The 24,319-nt window shown below is 39.3% G+C and overlaps 2 protein-coding genes across 4 annotated transcripts in view; both read right to left on the bottom strand.

Moving 5' to 3' along the window:
• Positions 1-79: 79 nt before the first annotated feature.
• On the bottom strand, positions 80-11,801 carry efhc1 (EF-hand domain (C-terminal) containing 1). The gene is made up of 10 exons (XM_084431336.1): positions 11,641-11,801; positions 9,372-9,596; positions 8,896-9,183; positions 8,659-8,811; positions 8,395-8,578; positions 5,341-5,561; positions 4,634-4,774; positions 1,066-1,279; positions 829-981; positions 80-256 (listed from the first exon to the last, which is right to left on the bottom strand). Exons 1-10 carry the CDS (start codon positions 11,701-11,703, stop codon positions 219-221), a joined length of 1,680 nt encoding a protein of 559 aa, XP_084287462.1. The 5' UTR covers positions 11,704-11,801; the 3' UTR covers positions 80-218.
• A 604-nt stretch (positions 11,802-12,405) lies between these two features.
• The window catches only part of eva1aa (eva-1 homolog A, regulator of programmed cell death a), a 49,962-nt gene continuing 38,048 nt past the window's right edge, over positions 12,406-24,319 (bottom strand). For all 3 annotated transcript variants that reach the window (XM_084431337.1, XM_084431338.1, XM_084431339.1), the window contains exons 6-8: positions 17,473-17,613; positions 16,379-16,528; positions 12,406-15,210 (exon numbers count right to left, since the gene is read on the bottom strand). In XM_084431337.1, the coding sequence (XP_084287463.1) occupies positions 14,834-15,210; positions 16,379-16,528; positions 17,473-17,613 (668 nt within the window). In that variant the 3' untranslated portion in view covers positions 12,406-14,833. The remainder of the gene's footprint in view (positions 15,211-16,378; positions 16,529-17,472; positions 17,614-24,319) is intronic.

Below are 24,319 nucleotides of genomic sequence, written 5' to 3'. Positions count from 1 at the left end.
TTCATGAATCCAAGTCCAAGGTTCATACGTTACCCCATATTATTACCCCAATAACACTAATTTAACATATGCTTGTTTTGCTCTGTGCCTTTATTGCACATTTACAAGACATGGAAAAACACATCCAAAAGCAACAAAAAAATTCCTTTTCACAGACGATATCTGTTGGTATCTTGAAGATTGGTAGCATTATACTGGACGGAACTGCTCAGCAGATTTCAGCTCTGGAGGAAGTCTGGAGCTCCATCTGCCTCAGCTGTGAAGAGAACATTCAATAAGATGTCTTGTGAAACTCTGTTAAGGAATTACCCTCATGTTGTTCCAAACCGCTAGACTAAAACTAATCCATGAGCGGTTTATACGCCCGATAACAAACCTCAATGGTTCTTGCGGAATCTTAACATACAAGAATGAACCTCATTGGTTCTCGCACATCAAGCGAACATGCTTGAGCTTCCGTTTACCACAACTGATGTGTGAATTGATGAATGTTTAAACGTGAATACAAGCCTAAATGTAATCTGTTCATCATATGAAACGATTGAGTCTTCAGAAAATTTGGACTAAACTGCTCAATTCATTTGGATTCGGTTTTACGATCTCTTTATGAACTTTTTTAAGTGTCAAAGTGGTAGTTGCGTAGCTGTCAACGTACAGACAGAAAGCTCTCAGATTTCATCAAAAAGATCTTCATTTGTGTTCCTGAAGATGAACGAAAATCTTACACGACGCGAGTAATTAATGACAGAATTTTCATTTTTCACTTGGTTGAAGTCAGATGTAACCGAAAGGCTGAACATATTTAATGTAACCGAACATATTTTTTACCTTCACGTTGCTCGTCCTGGTCTGAGGTCTGATTGACCACAAACTTCTGTCTCAGTGAAGACAGTGTGTGTTCAGGGATGTGATGCGACACTGACTCCAGATAACTTAACACGTAACGATCAGCATCCGTCAGGACAAACCGATGTGCAAACACTGCAGAGGAGGGCAGAAAGAACACATAAGCATTAGAAAAAAAAAGTGTGATGATTCCCAGGAAGTCTCGTCTCTGATCTATACCTTCCACAGTAGCTCCAATAGAGAAGTCTGCTGGTCCGTAGTATTCTGGGTTTTCCACTGTGCTTCCTGGTTTTGGGACACGAGTCTTCTCTAGGAATTTTCCTCCGATGATGCCGGAATTACGTGCGGATTTCTCAAAGATGCTGATCATGTCATCAGACAGGTAGTAAGACAGAACGAACCGCCGTCCCTCATCCAGGGGATTCTGGGAATCCTAAGGAGGATGATAACATTGATATGTAAGAAATAGTGAACAGTCATTTTCGCAAAATAAACCTTGACATGATGAACAGGACCTGATGCAAGTGAAAGCTACTTACATAAATCAACAAATTTGTGGACATGCAATACTGATGTAAGATTTATTTGATCATTTTACCTGTATATTATCTTAAATCTTCCACCAACGAAACAAAACAATTGGCCTAACGACAAGACAAACACGGCAGCAACATTACTCCTATTAAAGGCAGGGTAGGTGATTTGTTTCAGAAACATTTTTTGTTACGCTGGTTAAAAGTCTCTTCACATCCTGAACTACCCTTCGCAATCGCCAAGTTAAGTGGATTAAATGTATTTATATGTATATATATCATCTGTGGAAGGCGTAGGACCCTGACATATTTGTCCAATCATTGCATTTGCTCCTACCTGCCTGTCAACATATGTATTGCTCACGCAGACATCATTAAGGAGGATAGGAGCAGGCTTCACTCAATTTTAATAATACACTTTTTAGAGTGCTGGCCTAAAAATATAATACATAAAAATAGGACAGAGGCCGCACTATGCATAGACGTTTTTTATTCGTTGCACAAACGCGTTTCGGCGTGTGCCTTCTTCAGTGTGCAATCAAACAGCCATTGTGACCAATCTTATATGCCCCCACCAATGACACACCCATAAACTCGTAAGCCAATGAATTCAAAGTATGCTACACACATATCAACAAAAGACAATTAATGAAAGACAATAATTCTAGGCTACATACAAAATGACTTGCAATACACAGATGTTTCATAGACAAGAATAACCCCAGTTTTACAATTATAAAAAACAAGAATCATCTCAGTTTTATATTTATAAAAAACAACTCAGTGACAACTCTTCATTCAACCCATTGGGAATACATGTGTTTAGATTAAAAATATACCAGGCTTCTCGCTGCAAGAGGCGGTTCTCACGGTCTCCCCCTCTTGGAGCTCGATTAACCACCTCTAAGCCCATGAATTTGAGCATACTGACGTCATGTCCCACTAGATTAAAGTGCCTTGCGACTGATGATTTCTCATCATTCCTTCTGATCGCACATTTATGCTCAAAAATTCGTGTCTTGAGTTGTCTCATGGTCTTCCCCACATAGAACAGGCCACAGGGGCATGTCAGTAAATACACAATAAAAGTAGATACGCATGTGATTCTACCTCTTACTTTGTATACCCTACCTGTTTTCGGATGTTTCAAATGATTTTCCGTGAGCATAAAGTTACATGCTACACAGTTCAAACACTTAAAATTACCTTGTGGAATTTTAGAAAGAAAATGCGTTTGTGTTGGTGCAGGGAGGTGTGAACGCACTAAACGGTCTCTAAGACTAGGTGCTCGTTTAAAACAACTACGCGGCGGGTCTTGGAAAGTTTGCCCTATGACCGGGTCACTTTTCAGAATGTGCCAGTGGCGATGCACAATGTTCTGCAACCTATTAGAGATCTGTCCATAAGTTGATACAAATGTAACGGTGTTGTTCGAGTTGTTGTGATCGATACGTTTGGACAATAAATCAGCACGTTGTGTACTGCGCGCACGCTCTAAGCAGTCACGTACCAAGTGATGCGTATAACCACGGTCAAGAAATCTTTGACAAAGTTCTCCCGCTTGTCGCTCAAATGTTTCCTCATTATGACAAATACGGCGCACACGCAATAGTTGACTATAAGGTAGGCTACGTTTGAGAGAGGGTGGATGGAAACTCTGGTAATGTAAAAATGAGTTACGATCCGTCTCTTTTCTATAGATTTCCGTATGCAACGCGTTATCTGCCTTCCTCACTAAAACATCCAAAAACGGCAGGGCATTATCATCATGTGTCAACGTGAATTTTATAGAGAGTAGTCTAGTATTTACATAATTATGAAAGACAGTTAATTCTTCTTTTGGGCCAGACCACACAAAAAATATGTCATCAATGTATCTGTGCCACACTTTCAAATGTTGTTTAAAAGGATTATGGTTGTCAATAAAATCATGTTCAAATTTACCCATAAAAAGATTGGCATAATTAGGTGCCATGGGTGAACCCATGGCAGTACCTTGGGTTTGTAGAAAAAAGCTGTTTTGAAACATGAAATAATTTTTAGTTAAAACTTCACTAGCCAATGACAAGATGAACTCAGTATGTGGCACTTGGTTAATCGATAAGTAATATCCTAAGGCCGCTAAACCTGCATCATGTGGGATGTTGGTATATAAGCTAGTTACATCCATAGAGCACAAGATATCAGTTTCATTCACCTCTCCAATACAAGACAGCTTTACCAAAAAATCAGTGGTGTCTTTTAAAAAAGATGGCAAGTTATGTACTAAATCCTTTATGTGATAATCAACGAATTTTGACAAAGACTCGGTCATAGATTGATTCCCAGACACAATCGGGCGGCCAGGCGGATTATCCAACCTTTTATGAATTTTAGGCAAAGTATAAAACACAGGTCTTAACGGATTATTCTGCAGCAAATATTTATATTCTCTTTCATCAATAATTGCGTCAGACAAGGCTCTCTTCAATGTGGATTTAATGTCTTCACCAAATTTCATTGTGGGATCACCGTTTAAACGCACATAAAAGTTAGTGTCACCACGCAGACATCACACATTATCATCGTGTTTCATGCTATGAGTTAGACAGACGTCAGTCACCGAGCAGCGCAACCGAAACAGCAGCTGCCTTTAACAGTTCCTCCTGAACCAAAGCAACCAGCTAATGCTGCGTTCACGCCATAACACTGTAATTTGGAGGAGATGGAAACCCGTGACGTTATACTCGGAGCGGTTCGTGACTCAAATTCATGCGTTTCAATGTCAACACTATCAGCGCTGAAATGAATCTGCAGCAGTCAGGTGATACAGGTCAGAGCTCTTTAAGTTGTTTATGTTCATTATTATTGTAAGGTTATGTGCTTTGAGACATGAGGTAGTTTAACGCTGTCTCTCGTGATGCTCTAGTTTGCTCTCTGCTGTGTGCGTTCGTGTGTTTTGAAGGAGGCGTGGCTTTGGAGACGCTCTGATGGGAGGGTTGTATATTCTATTGGTATTGCTAGCATCTCCGAAAATTGCCTACCCTACCTTTAAAGTCTCAATCATTTTCATTGCAAACACGGAAATCAAGTGATACGAAACACATGAAAGTTGCACCGGTTTCATTGGGGAAGAGCGGAATGATTCTGCAAATCACCAATCAGAATAGAGTATTCCAGACCACTTAAGAACAAAAGTTTATTTGCTCACGCTGTCTGCGTTGTTTTAGCGCAACACTCCGTTTGGAGATTATGCAAATGAGGTGCATTCTCACCAGTCGTGCGATGTAACGCAGGACTTTGAGGTTGTTCTCCAGCAGTTTGATCACGTCTTTCTTGGGCGGTTCAGGAACCAGAGACAGACAGTTCTGTAACGAGTCCTCCAGAGAACCGAAGCCGTTATACGGAGGAATTACCTGCGTGACAGCATGACACATCATCAACGCAATGAAAATCATGTGTGCGTTCAGAAAACTCATGGACAGACTGAATATATGGATGAAGAGATGGAGGGAAGGATAATGAAACACATAATTTACCTCAAAAACAAGGTCATTTTCCATGAATAGGGTACAAAATAGGCCTTTTTGTGTATTTTTCAGTAAATAATTAACGTTTAAGCAGAGTTACTAACATTAAATAATCAATTTTATTTTGTTAATATGTTTTTTTATTTTTTTTATTTAAGAAGACCATTTGTTGAAAAGATGAGTGGCATAATGCATTAATCATAGCTGCTAACTCTGAATGGTGTATTTCTGCAATGGCATCAGCTAACTGAAAACATCTGCGCGATGCTTCATTCACACCGCTAGATGTCAGAATAGTCCAAGACAACTGTGGGGCAAACATAGAACATGAGTGTACCCTATTTGTGGAAAGTGCCAGATAAATCACTTGAAATGACATAGCCTACCATTTGCATACTAAACATAATTTAACTTTCAGATGAGATTAGCTCAATCAAGAGAATGTATCTGACCCCCTTGATGTCTTGTGGTGTCCTAGTGTCAACAGTAAACGGTTTGAGCAAGATGTCGGGGTGATTCTGCTCAAAGTATTTCTGGGTGAAGCTGTCACAGTCATACAGCAGGAAGCGCCTCCCCATCAGCAGGACCTCCTCACCGACCCTGAAGTCTTGAGGAGAGAAATACTCCTCCACATCATGAGGGGAAACTTCCAGAACACTGCTGGGGAATGGCTCTGAGTCAAAAAAAAAAGAAAGATGTTTAAGGATTCTGTGTTAATATATTGATTTATGATGTCATGTGAAATATGAATTCAGTCATTTACTGCATCCAAACTTCTATAAACATAAAAAGCAACAAAACTGAAGCAGGTTTGTCTCTGTGTTAAAATTAGTTCTGTAAACTATATTTCTGTCGTGACAACTCTATGAGTGTTTGGTAATGGATATGACAATATTGATATGTTTGGTCTTGGCGGAATAGATTTGCTGCTGTTATTGCTGCTGCTTCAGAGCAAGTATAGGAATTGCTGCAGCCAATACATACGCGATGTGATGCTGTGAGCAAGTAATACATGCTGCTGCTGAACAATATAGCGTACATGAATTACCCGTAGCAGATAGGTGGAGCTGGGGGAGGTGGAGGGTTTCTGAAAGTGCGCTGCAACTGTTCCAGAAAATGCTGACCAGTATTTGAAGGTTGAGCAGTGAGCTCATTGGCTACTGATACAGCAGTTAAGGACCTATCAGCCTGTGCTATCTAGAGTTTCATGACAGAAGTTCAGAACTATATATTATTGCACAGCTCTATATTTAAGAGTTATTTTTTTTAGAATTTTTGCCTTGATTGAGACAGGACAGTGTAGATAATCAACAGGAAGTGAAGAGGGAGAAAAAGGGGGATGGGATCGGGAAAGGTCCCCAAGTCGGTGTTGTGACGAATCCGCTAGATTATTAGGATTGGGGTTAGGATTAAGTAATCAGATAGCAGACTCAACAAGGAGGGTTGTAATTTGGCATAAAGCACCTTAAGTGTAATTTTCCCTTAAGAACGCCCTTTAGGTTTCCCTTAAACTTGAGGGCATTGCAAAAAATAACCGTTAAGCGTTACTTAATGGTTTCTTTAGGTGAAATGTCATAAACCCTAAGAATGTCTTTCTGCGCACGCAATTATATCGATACAGTAGCGCAAAGTATTGCAATATTTAATTATAAAATAATCCGTTTTACTTTCGGGTTATAGGGCTGTGACGGTGGGAGTTTTTTACCACCGCGTTGGTAATGGACCAACTACCTGCGGTGGTAGGGGGTTGTTTTCATGGTTCGAATTACGTGGGAGCCAGTGGGAGCTGAGCTTTTCTCAACTCACAGAAGTGACGTCAACGTCCGATCTAGCAGTAGCATAACCCATCAGGCAAGTGTTATTTTAACATAGGCGTAATTTGCGGGTGGGTAATGTCCCCAACACTTTTTGCTAAGGTCGATATTGTCCCCACCACTTTTGAAAAATCTCGCGGCACTAATATACCAATACAAATAAATAAAACATCTTAAGTTAACTAGCAGAGCAGTCATTTAGTTCGTTTGTTAAATAAGAGGCGATCTAGCGCTGAAATGTGTTGTTTTTTGTGTGAAAAGTGAACAAAGTGCTCGTTGCCGCTGCGATCAGTGTCGCGGATACTGTGTTCTCTTGTGGCTCGCGCACAGTCTTCACTCGGACACGCGATTCAATCCGTTGTGGAGACTCTCTATTCGTTCCGGTGAAATTACAAAACAAAATGCACACAAATGTGTCCTTGCCTGATATACAACCACTGATAAACATAATCGGTTTTGATGAAAAAAAAAAAAAAAAATATATATATATATACAAGTGCGGATTAGAACCCAGAACCTCTGACACGCTTAGCAAAAGTTCTGCCACTGGACCATTTAACCACACGCTTAGAATCGTCGGATCTGCTTATGTATTCACGTGAAAATTCTCACCACTAACAACATACATTAGATCACATTAAACGACAAATTAAACCAAATGTACTATTTAAACTGAATTGTGTTAGCAACGCTTTTTTATTAAACATTTTTATTTACATTAGTAAGCTACACCGCGCCTGCTCATAGGCTACTTTTTTTTCTTTTTTTTTAAAGAGACCCCCACAAAGATGAAATCATAATTCGAACCCTGGTTGTTTTGAGCAAAAAAGTGTTTATTTGAGCAATTCTGTCAAAGAAACAACACACTAAAGCCTGTAAAGTATGAAATAAATATCAGTAAATATTGGAAACTTAAATAATATAATAAGGTCATGCCTGAAAAATCCTCTCCCTCTCACTTCTTTCATTAGAACCAACGTGACTTTTTACTGCGCCGAGTCGAAGTGCTCCCGAGTCCCAAGTGCTATTCCGCCATACATTATAGTTATCCTTTTTACCCGCTTAGAAAAGCGCCACGTTTTATTTTGTGTCGCCATACTTGGTCGCTTCTAACTTCATCTCTGTTTGAATCCTAATGAATGAACTGGGCTAAGCTAAGTGCTATCAAAGTGTCGCCGCGTGCCAGAGCGATTGAGTGCACGCTCTAAGACGAGAGAGGTACGTATCAACTCGTCTTAGTTAAGGGAATAACATAGTTTAATATGAAAAAACAGTGGTGCTTTATGCAACTGGGCACAGGACTTGAACTCGGGTTGCCTGAAGCGCAACCACGCTACATGTCAGAGCGCTGCCCACGAGGCTATCGGCTCCGACAGCTCGCTATATAAAGTTGGATATATTTTAAATCCAACTTTATCCACATACATACAGTTCACTACCGTAAATCAGTATGTACTCCAGTAGGACTATATAGCAAATATCAACTATATCTATCAAACATCTTTTTTTTTTATTTTGTCGCAAAATGTGACTGACTATATTATTGCCCAGCTCTTTAAATAAAGTTGGATGTATAAGTATGTCCAACTTTATACAGATCGATAGATGGATGGATGGATGGATGCTGTAATGTGTATTGTGAAAAGCACTATGCAGATAAATGTGTCTTGACTTGTGTGTTTATGATCTCACCACAGGCTGGTTTGATGTGTTTGGGAACCCTCTGTCTGCGAAGCAGAACTGGGAACGGGTCCCGACCGTTGTTGGCCTCGTGATGCTCACAGATCTCAACAGAATCATCCACAAGATAGTAATGCAGCGTTACAGGCCGCTTCTCTCCGTACAGAGAGTCCAAAAGCGCAAAGAAGCGCAGCACCTAGAAATACACACGAGACCAGTTCATTCTCTCACTCATCATTTCTGTGCGATGTGTGGGATGTGTGTGTGTTTGATTACCTGTCGATCCAGGGCGAGGAACCGCTCCAGCTGATAATTGTGGTCGTAGGGTGTGATGTGAGTTTGTTGTTTCTGAATGCGGTGGATGGTGTACGGGTCACTGGGAATGGACTCCGACTCATTTAGTACTATTCCCTGACTCTCCATGAAGTCCTACACACACACACACACGCACACGCTCAGTCAAGCCAAACCATCAGAAGCAGCAGTCTATAGAGTCAGTGTGTGTGTGTATACCTGTGTAAAGGCATCGCACTGTGTTATCCTGTAGTCCGTTCCAAACAAACTCATGTCCATCCCAACATTAAGGTCTTTCCAGTGGTAAAGATCTCCGCGCTGGTTTTTGATCAGCCTTTGACGTTTGATCAGTTTTCCCTGTGGAATTCCTGAGTTTTCCACCCGTGGCTCGGTCACACACATGGTGTCATCTTCCAAGTGATAATAAATCACCACCGGACGAATGCGAAAGTGCTCATCCGGGGAGTGCGACACTTCCTGCCGGAAGAAACCGTAGAAACGCAGAACCTGGAAGACGAAGAGTAAAGGTGAGAGGATGGCTCTGTTTCGATGGATGGATGGATGGATGGATAAGATATACAGAGATGCATATATAGATATACAGTATAGATAGATGCAGAGATAGATAGACAGATAGATAGATGCATATATAGATAGATAGATAACGTTAGATAGATAGATAGATGACTCTTCACCTTCTTGTCATAAGCAGCGTGTGCCGGTATGTGTTGCAGCAGTGGGTGTCGGTGTGTGTCTGTACCGTAGGTCAGGTTCGGGATGTCATTGATCAGCTGGTTCCTCTCACTGTGACTGATGTTCACTGACAGAAGAGGCTCTTGTCCTATACCGACCGCAGACCGCCGGGGCAGAGCGTAACCGTTCTTAAAATCAAGAGTCTGAGCTCTGTGGAAACCGGATTTCTGAATAACAGCATACAGAAAGAATGGGTAAATGTAATCAGCTCATACATTTACATAACTAGTGCAAAATACCCGTGAAAAATCTGTTTTTGTGTGTGTTTTTAGTAATTGTTGGTTTGGTGTGTTTGAGTGCTCATTGTTACAATTACACAGCAAAAGTTCAGTGACAATTTTATTTGCACATGGTAGAAAGCACAAAGTGAACTCTGAGAAAAGGCTATGCTTGAGCAAACAGTTTGTGAATAGGCTACTACAAATGATGCCCGTGAAAGAGACTGTGAACGCATCGAATAGGATATGTTTAGTTGGTGAATAGCATAGGCTACTATTACACAGTAGCGATAACGTTAAGCGCACCTGAATGAAATATAATATTCAGAAGTAAACAGCATAGCTGACTTTACAGATTCACTTAAAGCGGGGCTCAGTAACTTCGGGATTTCTTCACTGTATTCTCGCTTTTTGCTCGCAGGTTTCTTTCTAGAGCTCCCCCCACAGCTTCGGAAAAGATATTTGACAACACTGTTGTAAAAACTCGTTTGCTATTCTCAGACACCAGAGGCTAGTAGATCAACGACATCAAAGCAGATGGGACATGCTTTAAAACGTCTTCTTCATTCGGGTTCAAACAGCGTGAGGGAGCGCAATAATGACAGCATTTTAGCAGATTTCTTTTGGCCGTAAAGCAATTGTTTACATCGCGAGACCTGATATCACGCGATACTTCCTGACGCGCCGGCCCGCGGCCCGCCGCCTCAAAGTTGCAAGTGCGAATTTTCCGCTCACGGGCACCAGGGGGGTGCGAAACGACCACCATTCAACCCGAAATAAGTAATATAACCATTCCAATGACTCCGAAGCTGTTCAGTTAAGGTAAAAAAGTTACTTAGTTCACCTTTAACATCCACAAATGAATAAGCGCGTCGATTCAGGGAGCAGTGCAAAGGGCCCGTGCAAAATCTGTTTTTGTGAGCTGATTGCCGTCAAAAAAGTTCAGAAAATATTTCTTAGCGATGGCTGATTCAATATGATAAAAAATGACTTTTATATTGATTCAATGGATTAATTGCATTTTGAAAAAAAAAAAAAAAGTGTCATGAAATGATTGCATTTTTGGGGAAAAAAAGATTTGAATTTGTTATGTTATTATAACCTAAAGATGCTATGTGAAAGTTTGAAACAGAAAATAGTGGTTTTCATCTTGCCACATTCTTGGTAAAGAAAACACATTTTTACTCAAATTAATCAAAATGGATTTATCACGTTCTGGAACCAAACTATAATATTCAGAAGTAAACAGTGTAGCTGACTGAGTGTTTATGTCAGAATGTTTATTTTTAAACCACAACCTTCTTGGGGCTTCTTTGACCGATACAACCCTCTAATGTCAGAATGTTTATTTTTAAACCACAACCTTATAAAAATGATATATTTAACGATATCTTTTGCATTTCTCATCCAAACAACATCAAACTTGGCACTGCACTTACTCATGCCCGTGGCAAGACACCTGTCGAATTTGAAATCCATCAGACTAACGGTTCGAGAGATATGCGGTTAACACACACACACACACACACACACACACACACACACACACACACACACACACACACACACACACACACACAGAGACAGACAGACAGACACACAGACAGACAGACAGACAGACAGACAGACAGACGTTTCTGTAATTTATAGATAGATCTCATCCAAACAACATCAAACTTGGCACTGCACTTACTCGTGCCCGTGGCAAGACACCTGTCGAATTTGAAATCCATCGGACTAACGGTTCGAGAGATATGCGGTTAACACACACACACACACAGACATACAGACACACAGACGTTTCTGTAATTTATAGATAGATGCTCCTTGAGAAAAAAAAAAAGAATGAATAATTAATTTCCAGCAAAAATCTAAGAATTAGGAACATTTATAAAGATTTAAAAATGCAGAATTAGATTTTACAAAAGAAAACAGAAAAATGTAAAAACAAGACAGCAAAGTTAATATGGGCCTAAAGGTCAAAGTTTCTCACCGTTAAATTGCGAAAAGTGTTGCCTGGCAGGAAAGGAAGCCCATGTGTTGTATTTAAAGACATTATGGCTAATTACTCTAATCTATATTAAAATAAGTAACCAAAATAAGTTAATATAACTTGTTCTCTCACGGGAACTGCTGCTCTTCCCTGAGGAGGTTTGTTTATGTCTGCCTCCATGGAGACCACAAACACTGGCAGTTGTCATGGTGATGTAAACACTTCCTTTCATGCACGATGTGAATCATTCACCAACAGGTGGCGCTATAAGTTCAGTTTATTCAATGCAGTTTATTTAAAGCTCCATAACAATCAAAACAAAACCTTGCACAGGTCCTGCTCTGTACATGAGCTGATATTCCTATAAAAGCCATGCTGAAATATTACTGGAAAATAAAACAACAGCAGTAAACAAACAAGTCTGTGATGGTGTACAACGCAAACATCCTGCCGCCGTACAAGGTTTAAGAGCTCAGGTGCAAACATACAATCCACATGCATACAAATGTTGAGTCACCTCATGGTTTGGCTTAGTTTGAGTGTCAAGAGAATAAAAACCTTAAATATTACTTATAAAATGAACGCTGTGTGGGCATGGGCTCCTAAAAATAAAGGTTTCAGCGAGAGGACGGCAACTACAGGCTTTACCATTTACCAGACTTATATCAGCTTTGTCAGAATCTTTCTTCTCAATCTATTAAAATCGGTCATATTTTTTGAATAATAGTTAGAGATTCCTAATTTTAGGTATTGCTGAAAATGTGCTATTTTTTATTTTATTTTATTTATGAGTCATTTTATCGTCAAATTTCAATCAAATATCCTTTTTAATATTTTTTAATTTATTTTTATACTTTTTTTCTTTCTTTTCTTGACCACGTTTTCTTTTGACGTTTTCTGTGGGGCCTAAATCACTTTTCATATAATATTCCATTTCTGAGCATATTAATAACCCTTCTGGTGCTCTTCAGGCATTTTTGACCGAAAAATTTTACGTTTTTTTTCTTTTTTTCTCGGAATAGTACGAAACTTGATAAAGACAAAGGCAAAGGTTTAGGCAATTGCTATGTGAACACACACACACAAAATCATGGACATGATTCGAAAAGGTTCAATGGTCCTGAAAAAAAAAATATAGTAACACTTGTATAGTTCGCAATAATAAATGAGCGAATTTCTTCTAGTGGAAGCGTTTGGTACTGCGCCTAAACAAAATGTTTTTGAGATATCAACCTCAAATGTCAAACACAGCTTATGGCTTTGATTTTCTCGCAGTTTTAGAGTAAACATCTGTTGGAAAATATATAATTCATATAAAAATTTAAAATACAATTTTTGTGAATTTTTTTTAACAATAAATGTAAAATTCTTTAACTTCAAGTTCACTTTTTAAACTTTTTTTCAAAAGTCTGTGCTCCAAAGCATTCAAGATTTACGACAGTTTAAGCTGGAAATTTCATTTTCAGGTTTATGCTCATAAATGGATTATAACTACTGCATTAATATAATTAAGTACCATAAAATACGATACAAAATATGAAATAAAAAAAACTAAAATGTAGTATATTAATTTCATTAAAATGAAAAAAGAAAAATCTGTAATTTTTGACCACCATGCGAAGAGCACCAGCGGGTTAAATAAGATGTTGCCTAATTTACATATTTTAAACATTTCAAAGTCACAATGCAATACATTTTGAGTAAAGGAAAGGTAAATGGTAGTCTATCTACCTGTAGTACTTTTTAACAAAACCTTTATTTTTAAGACCATAAAGTAAGTTATTTATGGTTTAGTATCATCAGAATGAATTCTGAGCCCTCATGTCATGTAACAGAAACTGAAACGCATTAACCACAGTCGTAACACACAGAAAGCGTTGAATAAAGTCATTGAGTGATTAACTGTGTGTGTTTTGTGTTGAAGGCACGACGCTGATGTGCATCACGTTCCTATAAGAACCTCTTTGAGGCTACGGTTGCATCTATGCAGGAACATCTGAATGTCTCTCGTCCCCTTTAAGAACACAAGATTATACACAGAACACTTGGATTGCATCCCTGAGCAATCAGTATAAAAATAATTCATCCAAAAAAATAGTGGTATCAAAAACTTTTTAAATATAAAATCATTTCTTAATGTATATATGGACACTTAAGTCACCCTTAAAAATGTACAAATGTCATTGCATTTGATAGTAAAATATCAAACCAAGTTGCACTTATTTTAAAGAATGGCAGCATTAGCAGACTTTAAGCAAAACATAAAAAATATGATAGATTATTTAATTATCTAGTGATAAAGATGAAATATGGGTAACACTTTAAAATAAGGCCTCATGCATTGACTACATGCGTTACAGTATTTATTAAAAAAACTGTTCATTGTTAGTTCATATTAGCTCCATAAATAATATTAACAGATTTGAAAGATTTTTTTCTCATTAAATTAAATACAATTTGCATTAAATTATTAGTAAATGTCAAAATTAACATAAACTGAGATTAATAAATGCTTTAAAATATATTTCATTGTTAGGTCATGTCAACACATGAAACCTTTTTTTAAAGTGTTACCGAAAATGCATTGTGACGCTTGAAAAGTGAAGCTTTGTTTGCAAATGCAGCCTGGTTTGTTATATTTGTTTGCTAATGCAATGACATTCAGATATTTGTAAGTGTCCAAATACGTTTTAGTCCAACATTATGTGTGTATTTTGTCAGATCAAACTGTAAGGCACTTAATTTGTTGACGCCTCTCCGTACAGAAGGCGGTCCTCACTGTTTGACAAGGCAGAGTGAAGGACCAATCACAGTGCTTAGAGCTCATCACACCTCTCAGAGCTGCCTACAGACTCAACTCAACTACGTCTCCCATGAGCCTTAGCTTCAGCTGCACTAAAAATTGGAATGTCCAACTTCCTACTTGGAAGTTCAGCGGAACGACACTTCCAACTCGGGTAAATTCACAACTGCGAGATGTTGGACATCAAGTAGGAATATTTCCACATCCGACTGGTGGGAACGCAGCATTTGACCTTTCACCTCTGCATAGCGAAGGTTACGGATAAATCACGCCGCAACCAAGAGCTTATTTCCACTGCAAAGGAAATGTGCAGTTTAATGCCACACGTGGAAATCGCTTTAGCGTTCAGGAAACTCCTGCTAGTAGCTTCACATCTGGATGTGTCCGATCTTAATAGTAGCGATTCAGGCTGCGCGTTCCCGGGACGTCGGGCTGTCCGTTCATCCAGATTTCCCGTATGATCCGCTCTCTCTCCTCCAGCCGCTGCGCTCGCTCCAGCTCCTCCGCCGATGTGAAGATGTTGGTGTTGAGCGTGCGCTCGAAGCGCCGGTGCCGGCGGGCCGACAGGTCTGAGCTCGTGTCCCAGTCGGAATCAGAGTCGCTGCTGTCGCTGACAGAGTCCGCGGGTCGTGGGCGCTTCTTAGCGACGCTGTGATGGCGTTTACAGTCCGTACGGCAGGAAATCTGAACCACCAGCGCGAAGAGTGTGAGGAACAGACCCGCACACACACCGCACATGAAAAACAGCGCACATCCCTCCGGGTGCTCTGTGATGGAGAGAGAGAAAACACTGTGGCAAAATGGAACCATTTCATTTCTTAAAGGGATAGTTCACTCAAAAAAAATTTAAATTCTGTCATCATTTGCTCACTCTCATGTTGTTCCAAACCTGTATGAGTTTCTTTCTTCTGTTGAAGTGAAGAAAAAAAGAAAAAAAAAAGATATTTTGAAGAATGTTGGTAATCAAACAGTTGATTATAGACCTTATGCGCCAGAGAAACGAGGGCGCCGCCATCTTTAGAATATTGTCTTTTAACTTCTGTTTTTGCGGTCACTCTGTATATTTCTATGGCATTGCTGTCCAGGAGTAATTAGCTTTTGAAGTGGATTTACTTAATGTAAAGTTAACGAAAGTTATCATGAGGACTGTAATGTTTAAAGCAGATGACTTAACAAATGTCAGTCGACCGGGAAGATTTTAAAACGAGCCGTTCATTAATAAACACGCAGAATCGCTGTGAAAATACAGACCGGAAGTCAAAAGACAACGAGCGCAGCGCTGAAAAGGGTTACATAAGGTCTATACTTCCATAGTAGGAAAAAAATACTTTGGAAGTCAATGGCTACCGTCAACTGTCTGGTTGCCAACATTCTTTAAAATATGTTCTTTTGTGTTCAACAGATGAAAGAAACTCATACAGGTTTGATTCAACAAAAATATGAAGCAGCACAACTGTTTCCAGTGTTGATAATAATCAGAAATGTTTCTTGAGCATCAAATCAGCATATTAGAATGATTTCTGAAGGATCATGTGACTCTGAAGACTGGAGTAATGATGCTGAAAATTCAGCTTTAATCACAGGAATAAATTACATTTTACAATATATTTAAATAGAAAACAGTTATTTTAAATTATAATAATATTTCACAATATTACTGTCTTGGTGAGCAGAAGAGACCTCTTTCAAAAGCAATAAAAAATCTTACCGACCCCAAACTTTGTCCATCACAAATACTTGTGTGTGTGTTGTATATAATTTAAAATGATCTTTGTTAAAAAAAAATTTAATTTAAAAAAAAGATTTTTACATAACATGCAAGTACACATTTCTATTTCCTTAAGACCGAGATCCTCTCAATAGTATTTTTGATTTTATCTATAGAGTAGTCGAGTGTTTGCATTCAGAGATCCACCTCAGATGTGTGTGTTGTACCTGTGATGTAGGTGTAGGCCGTCAGCATGCTGCTGATGAGAGACATGTCTGGTCTGATCACGGTGGAGACGGTTGGGTTCGGATCGCTTTCTCCAGACGGATCCGGCTCTTCTGAAGGAGGACCAGAACTCCAGCCTCGCGTCGACCTCCCTGCCATCAAATGCACACGATCATCACCAGCATCATCATGGAGTGATCGTTACAAAACAGAACGTTTATATTTCTATGGTTGGTTAAAACGCCCCAAGCTTTTACGTCTGGGAATAAACAAAAGAATAAGTTGGATTTACATCAATAATTCATCAAAATGTTCTCATCGTGTGTGTGCATATGTGGTGTTAATGGAAGAGTTCACTCGAAAAATGAAAACGCTGTCATCATCTACTCAACCATCATCTTGTTAGCCTAACTTGTGCTCTCGCGAGAACTCTGGATTACCAGGGTATCATCTTGTGGCATGAACATTATGAATTTTTCCAACTTTCATCAAAAGTAGATGTTTTGCACAATGTTTCTCTTGGATGCAATTCATTCACTATATTATGTATGTCTAAATATCAAAGACATCAAATGTCATTGGTTCTCGTGATCACCCTTCATGTGCACGTGCACACAAACCCCCCAACCCCCACCCCCAAATCATTCTTGTCGGTGATTGGCTGGAACACTGTTTGTTATGTTTCGTGGTCCAGGCTGGACCAGTTTGTTTTTGTTGCCGTTTGTGGAGCCTGGGCTGTCTACAGAGATCGCGTTTTTCTACAGTGTGTTCAGGGGACAGGCAGCTAGCGGATAGTGAGATGATGTTTGCTGTATGTGACAAAAAATGTTTCGACCTACAAAACGCTTGACATCGCTCAGAGCACTTTTAAATTTGTTTTTACAGTCTCCGCTCACAGGAAATGCATTGTGGTTGTTTTAGCTTTTGTCTGATTCTGTTGAACAGTCCAAAACACAGCTGTAGCTACAGCAACTATCAGCATCTGTACACAGAGAGTGTGTGTGGTTTCAGGTCGCCCTTAAGCTGATTCCAGTCAGAACTTCTGCTGAGGTTGTGTGTGTTTGTTTAGGTTCAGTGATTATGGTTTGTGTCTCACCTGGCGCGGAGTCCGAGGTCAGAGACGGGGTCCCGTCAGGAGGGGCGCTGTCTCCCACCACGTTGGGGTCATGAGGCACTGATGGGGGAGATGGGAACGATGGATGCCTGGAAACCGACTCCTGCACGAGTTTCTTTGGGACTACAGAGAAACACATAATTCAATAATTCACCAAAAAACATATTTCTACTCATAAATCACCTTTATACCCCCTTACACACACACTAACAATGCATTAGAGATGCCATTCCCTCCGCTGCAATCACGAGTCCGTCCAACATACACACAGAAAAACAAGACTGTCTTTGTGCAGGGAAACAAATGGAAAGTATAGGGGCAATCATCAGGGTCTAAAACTGGAAGAGTGGACAAAATGACCACAAATTGGCTAATTTGAAAGATAAGATCCCATAGATACTGGGGATACTGGGGAAAATAAACTTCCTGAAATCACAGTTGTGTAGTAAGGATTTGTTTAAGTTATAGTGACTCTATCACTGGAATTTGATTACATTTGGCACGTGTTCTCAGACTGAGTTTTGTGATGTTTTACGTTCATAAAACTCTAGTCAGTCGTTACGGGCCAAATCAAATGTACTGGTTCATAATCATATCTGACAAAACAAATTACATTTGATAACTTTTTGTTAGGAGTTAATCTAAAAACAGGACCAACTGAGTGAATATTGGCCTAGATAGAGCTTTAAAAAATATAATTGTTTTGAAAATAATTGTGCTGCTTTATATTTTTGTGGAAACTGATCCATTGATGAATAGGTAACATTATAAATGTATGTACTGTAACTTTTGTTTAAGTAGTCTTTGCTTAATTAAAGTATTCATTGCTTTAAATTATTTTATTTTTAATGGCCTCAAGGGTTTGAACGGTAGTGTACAGTACTATATACTATATTATATCACTTACATTATTATATATAACATAACATATTCTAACATATATATCATATTATTATACATAACTATTAAATTAAATCATTTAATGGACATAATATTAATGAAATAACATAACTTATTTGCTGCTTACACCCCTAAATGGGCTGCCAATGGCCCTGCAACAGTCAGGCAGAGAGGTCTGGTTTGTGCACATACACACACACACACACACACACACACACACACACACACACACACACACACACACACACACACACACACACACACACACACACACACACACACACACACACACACACACACACACACACACACACACACACACACACACACACACACACACACACACACACACACACACACACACACACACACACACACAGCATTTATTTTAAACCCTCTCTGAATAAACATGGCACCAAATTTAGCAAAACAGGTTTCAGTTAAACTCTAGAGAGTCTGGAAACAGCCTGGGGACTGACTCTCTCTCCAGTGCCAGTTACTGATGATGACTGAGTTATTCTTCACGCGCACACACACACACACACACACACACACACACACACACACACACACACACACACACACACACACACACACACACACACACTTTCTCTGAGGGAGGTCAAACTAAAGGACTGACACAATAATCACTCTCTCTTTCTCTCTCTCTCTCTGTGTGTGTGTGTGTGTGTGAGAGATTGTAATGCCCCTGGAGCAATTACAGTCCACTCACTGATTGGGGGTAATTTGAGGCACATGTGAGTGTGTGTGTGTGTGTGTGTGTGTGTGTGTGTGTGTGTGTATGTGTGTGTGTTTAAAGAAAAAATAATCACAAATGAAATCCTCAAATATAAATCTAGTGTTCAGAAGAAAACTCAAAATGTGCTCAGATTTGCCAAGACTCAACCAGTTTTCAAAAATGTCTTATACAATTCCAAGAGCAAAGACCAAATGGGGTTATGCATCAGTTGTATAGCTCTATACTGTACGTCAGCCAATTTGTGTCTATTTTTATTTCTCCAAAATAATTTTAAAGACACGTGAGACAAAGGTCTCTTTGCCTTTCTTGGAAAGGACCGTAGAGGATAGACAGGAAAGCACAGGGTGGAGAGAGGGGATCAGGATTGGCAAAGGTCCTCGAGCCGGGACTCAAACTCGGGACTCTATATGTCAGAGCGCTGCCCACGAGGCTATCGGCTCCAACACTAAGATTGTTCTTAACAGAGATCTCGAAAAAGTCTTGTGAGCTTCGAAAGAGCAACCTCTGAGCTATTGGAGCTATCAAAACAACAGCATCTTAACCAGTACAACACACACTGTAAAAAATATTGTTGGTTTAACTTAAAAATGTAAGTTACCTGGTTGCCTTAAAATTTTGAGTTCATTGAAATGACAAATTTGAGTTAATACAATGAAGGAGATTGGGTTAATAAATAGAAATTCTAAATATTATGTTATCTGAATCACATTAATTATCTAAGTTGATAAAATATAAAAAGTTTTGCAATTACAATGCAGCAACACTGACTCAACCAATGGCGTGAGTTTGGGGGCGGGGCTATCGGTTTAATCAACCAATGGAAGACAAGGGGAGTCTAAAAACAGTCACTGTTTTTGCAATTCTGTTTGGAGACGAGTGGCACAGAAATCACACACTTTTTGTTTAGGTAAAAAAGAGAGAACAGAGAACAGTGAACGAATCAACATGGAAATATTCCTGTCATCAGAGTCAAACTAAACCATTCCAGACCTCAAAATGTGTGTGTGTGTGTGTTTTCTCTGGCATAGTACAACTCTATTATGTGCCGTATGCTGATTTGTGCAGGAAACAGACACACTTAACTCACTGAAGTGTGGCATTCTGGGACAGCTGGAGTCCTTGCTGCTCAAACAGAGATCTACTAATAACTACAGCAATCTGTCTGTGTGTGTGTAAGACATCAATGAACAGAGCACCAGCCAAACCGCATACAACACACACATCCTGAAACACACACTCCTATAAACCACGGAAAGTGCTATTGAGATTCAGTATCAGTGAGCAAACAAAGCACAAAAAAGAATTAAAGTTCATAGAGGAGAGATTCTGTGCGTGACTTATTTGTTTTTCCTTATTTCCACCCAGAACATCCCAGCAACAGCATAGAAACATGTTTCACGTGCAAACACCAGTCATGGAAAAATTATTCGACACATTAAGCTGTTTTCCTCATGGGGACCAAATAATATCCTCAACAAGGGAAAAACTATTTTCTGGGATCACATTTAGTCCCAACAACACAGGGAATACCTGAACCACTCACTCACTCTCTCTCTCACACACACACACACACTTGACCTTTAGAACCCAGTGGCATTTTCATGGCAGGCGCTGATGAGTGAATGATGATGCAACGTGTGTGTGTGTGTGTGAGAGAGAGAGTGTTTAGAGAAACACTGTTGCTTCACTCTTTCATTAGAGCAGGTGTAGGAGGGGATATTGGGCAGAGATGTGTTTTTTATGGTGCAGAGTTGTGTTTGTTGTTGTGTAATAGTGTTTAGCCTCAGTCAGCGTAATCTTTAATTGTGATGTTTATGCTCTTGCACAATATCAAACTCCCTGTGTATGAATAAACATTCCTGATCCTCTCCTTAAAGCTGAAGTGTGTAAAAATGGCATTGCAAAAATAAACGAACACTCACCCCAGAAGTATATTTTCTAGGGGTGTGCATTGGCACTGCCCTCACGATTCGATTCGATTACGATTCACCTGGTAACGATTCGATTCAATTCGATTCTACGATGCATTGCGATGCATCAAAATTCTACTGCACACAACAAGGCAAAATTTTCATCAGTCATGAGGCAATACAAGCAGTCAGATATTGAACAACAGATTTTATTGGCTGCTATGTGTGTATTATCACTCTCCTGTATCTTTGACATAAATGTCATTAAATAAAATAAAATTGAATGGTACAGGGTATTGGATATGGCATTTTCAAACCTGAAAAAGAAAGCATAAATCACTGCTTTCAGTGCTTTGAATGAGAAATGTTTCTCTTCTCTCTGCTTGAGAACCATTTGAAATTAAATTTCAACTTTATTGTCCAACTCAAGGCCAGAAAATAAACAGTGTAGGGTGTAACGGTTCACAAAATTCACGGTTCGGTTCAATACGATACACTTGTGTCACGGTTCGGTACGTTTTCGATACAGCAAAAAGAAAGAAATGCCAGAGAAATTTCCTTTTTTTTTTATTTTTTTATTAGAACTAACATCATAAAGTATTACTCTTTTTTTTCTGTGAGCAATGATGGAGCTATAATTGACTCTTCTTAGGAGCATATAAAACAAAACAGCTCCTTGGAAAAAATTAAATGTAATATTTTGTGCTTATAAACAAACGTTTATTTTAGTTCAGAATCAGATTAACATTTGAGGGCAGCAATGCTATTCATAATGTCGAAATAAATCCGACATAACGTTACTTGAAAGCATTAGCCTAGGCTACTATTCCTGCCAAACTTCCAAAGTTGCAGTTAATGTTACTACAGTAAATCCATGGTGAATATTGCAGATCTGTGGACACTGGATAGTTCATTCATGTCACAATGTTTCTTCCTGGTTTCCACGTCAGCGCTGTTTGATCCGTTAATAACGGAGAAATGTGAATGTTTCTCACTAGATCTCGCAGCGATGTTATTACTTTAGTGGCGAGTTCAAATGCTTTCTTTACTGGATCTCTTAGCGTTGTGTAGTATAAGATCGGCTCGCGCTGCTTTGGTCCAAACTGACAAACAGTCCGTCACGAGTAGCTCAGTTTCGTTCCGCTTACTTTGCGTTTGCCATTTGATGTTGTGGTCGCGCCAGCGTCTACGTCTACATTATGAGCGCGCTCGCGACGCGCTTACATTTGAAATAACCGTTCGGTTTGAAAATGCGTGCCTTGTACCGAACGGTTTAGTACGAATACGCGTACTGTTACACCCCTAAAACAGTGACATAATCGATTATGGCACTTTGCCGCATCGATGCTGAATCGTGCATGCCCCGCATTGCGATGCATCGCCGAATCGATTATTGTTGACACCACTAATATTTTCTGTTATATTTGTGTCATGACAATGTTGGTATGTTTGGTCTTGGCAGAATAGATCTGCTGCTATGGGACTTGCTGTGAGACAGACATGCTAACATGTAACACACACAGATCTCCACAGGTGGAGCTGGGGAAGGTGGAGGGTTTCTGAAAGTGCGCTGCTACAGCAAATGCTGAAATGTATTTGAAGGTTGAGCAGCGAGTTCATTGGCTACCGATACAGCATGAACCAAACAGCATCTGCCCTGTAGAGAACGATGTGATTGCAAGCAGATTGAGTTAGGTCACCAAAAGATGAAAATTCTGTCATCATTTACTTCCAAACTGGTATGAATTGCTTTTTTCTGCTGAACATAAAATAATATATTTTGAAGAATATGGGTAACCAAACAGTTGATGGACCCCATTGACTTCCATAGTATGGAAAAAAAAAAAAGTTTTTGGGTGAACTGTCCCTTTAAGGGCCTATCAGCCAGCGCCATCTAGAGTTTCATGACAGACCTTTGTATATAATGTACATCAATTCATCACTTCACTGGAACAAACATGGTGAAAAGGCATTCTTATTGAGTTTGATTCATTTCAGGATTGGTTAATAAGTAGTTGCTCAGGTATAAAGTACATCAACGTGACTGTTACAATACAAGTATCAGTTTAAAAGACATTAAAAATGTTAACTTCACTTTAAAAATCACAACAAAACATTTTACTATTAAATTTAGGGTTTAGATTTGAATGCTTCAATGATGTCAAGAGGACTTCCACAGATACTCCCTTCTCAGTGTCCAGAGAGCGTTGAAAACCGTTGTGTGTCGTGTGTGTGTATAAAGAAGAAAAGAGACAGCTGTTATCATTGCAGAGCTAATATTAGATCCTCACATAAAAACTCTCGGCTCTTTCGAAGTCTTTCAGATGCAATGCAAAGACAGAGAGAGACTACGATGAAAAGTCCAGATGAAAGTCATATGATGGAGGGAAGATCAGTGTTTATTGCATATAAATGTGTGTTTTGTCCTCCTATAGTTACTGAACATCAACACAAAAGTAATTGTTTAACATCAAAGCACTCGAGAGAAACACTTTTTCAATGACGCCTCAGTGGAAAAGGTAAAAACACGCAGCAGGTTTTATGAGCCTTTAAAATAACCAGACACTAACGTTACGCGTTCAGACTCAGGTTTCACTGTACTGACCCACAGTTTGCTTTACCCGCACGCCGTCCAGCAGGAATGCATTCTGGGAATTGCCAAAATTCCAGCCTGATCCCTCTCACAGAACTGGTTCTCTATTCTGTATGAGACAATTGTGGAAAACTATGTTTGAGGACATGCACACATAATCTCTCTCTTTCTCTTTCTCTTTCACACACACACACACACACCTAAATGTACACATACAGTCTCTACTCAAGTAAACTAAAAGCTGTTGGGGCTTCAAGATCAGCATAAAGATGTAAAGGACATTATGACGTTGCGACATAGACGTCAAACTGGTCAACAAAGACAACAACTCACTCCCTCCCAATCTTGTTCCCAAAGTAAACACATGTACACGCATGCAAGTTTCTTCAGGCACTTTTAGATTTCAATGTTTTTCGTGTTATACGAATGTCAGATTAAAACTGTCCTATCTATAAAATGTGGCATTTATTAACTACCTGTGCTATTTTTCATGTATAAAATCAGAACATATTATGTGCTATTTTATGTATACAATCATCAAACATCTCAAATTTACTCTCAAATGTCTCAGTGAAATGAAATGATTTAGGCTCATTTTACTTGTTTGGATTTTCAAAGCTTGTCCTCTTGTGGCAGACCAATTGTAAAATATGGAAATACATCATT

The sequence above is a fragment of the Rutilus rutilus genome, assembly GCF_951802725.1.
Source record: "Rutilus rutilus genome assembly, chromosome: 15".
NCBI lineage: Eukaryota > Metazoa > Chordata > Actinopteri > Cypriniformes > Leuciscidae > Rutilus > Rutilus rutilus.
This window is presented reverse-complemented; position numbering and strand designations above follow the sequence as displayed.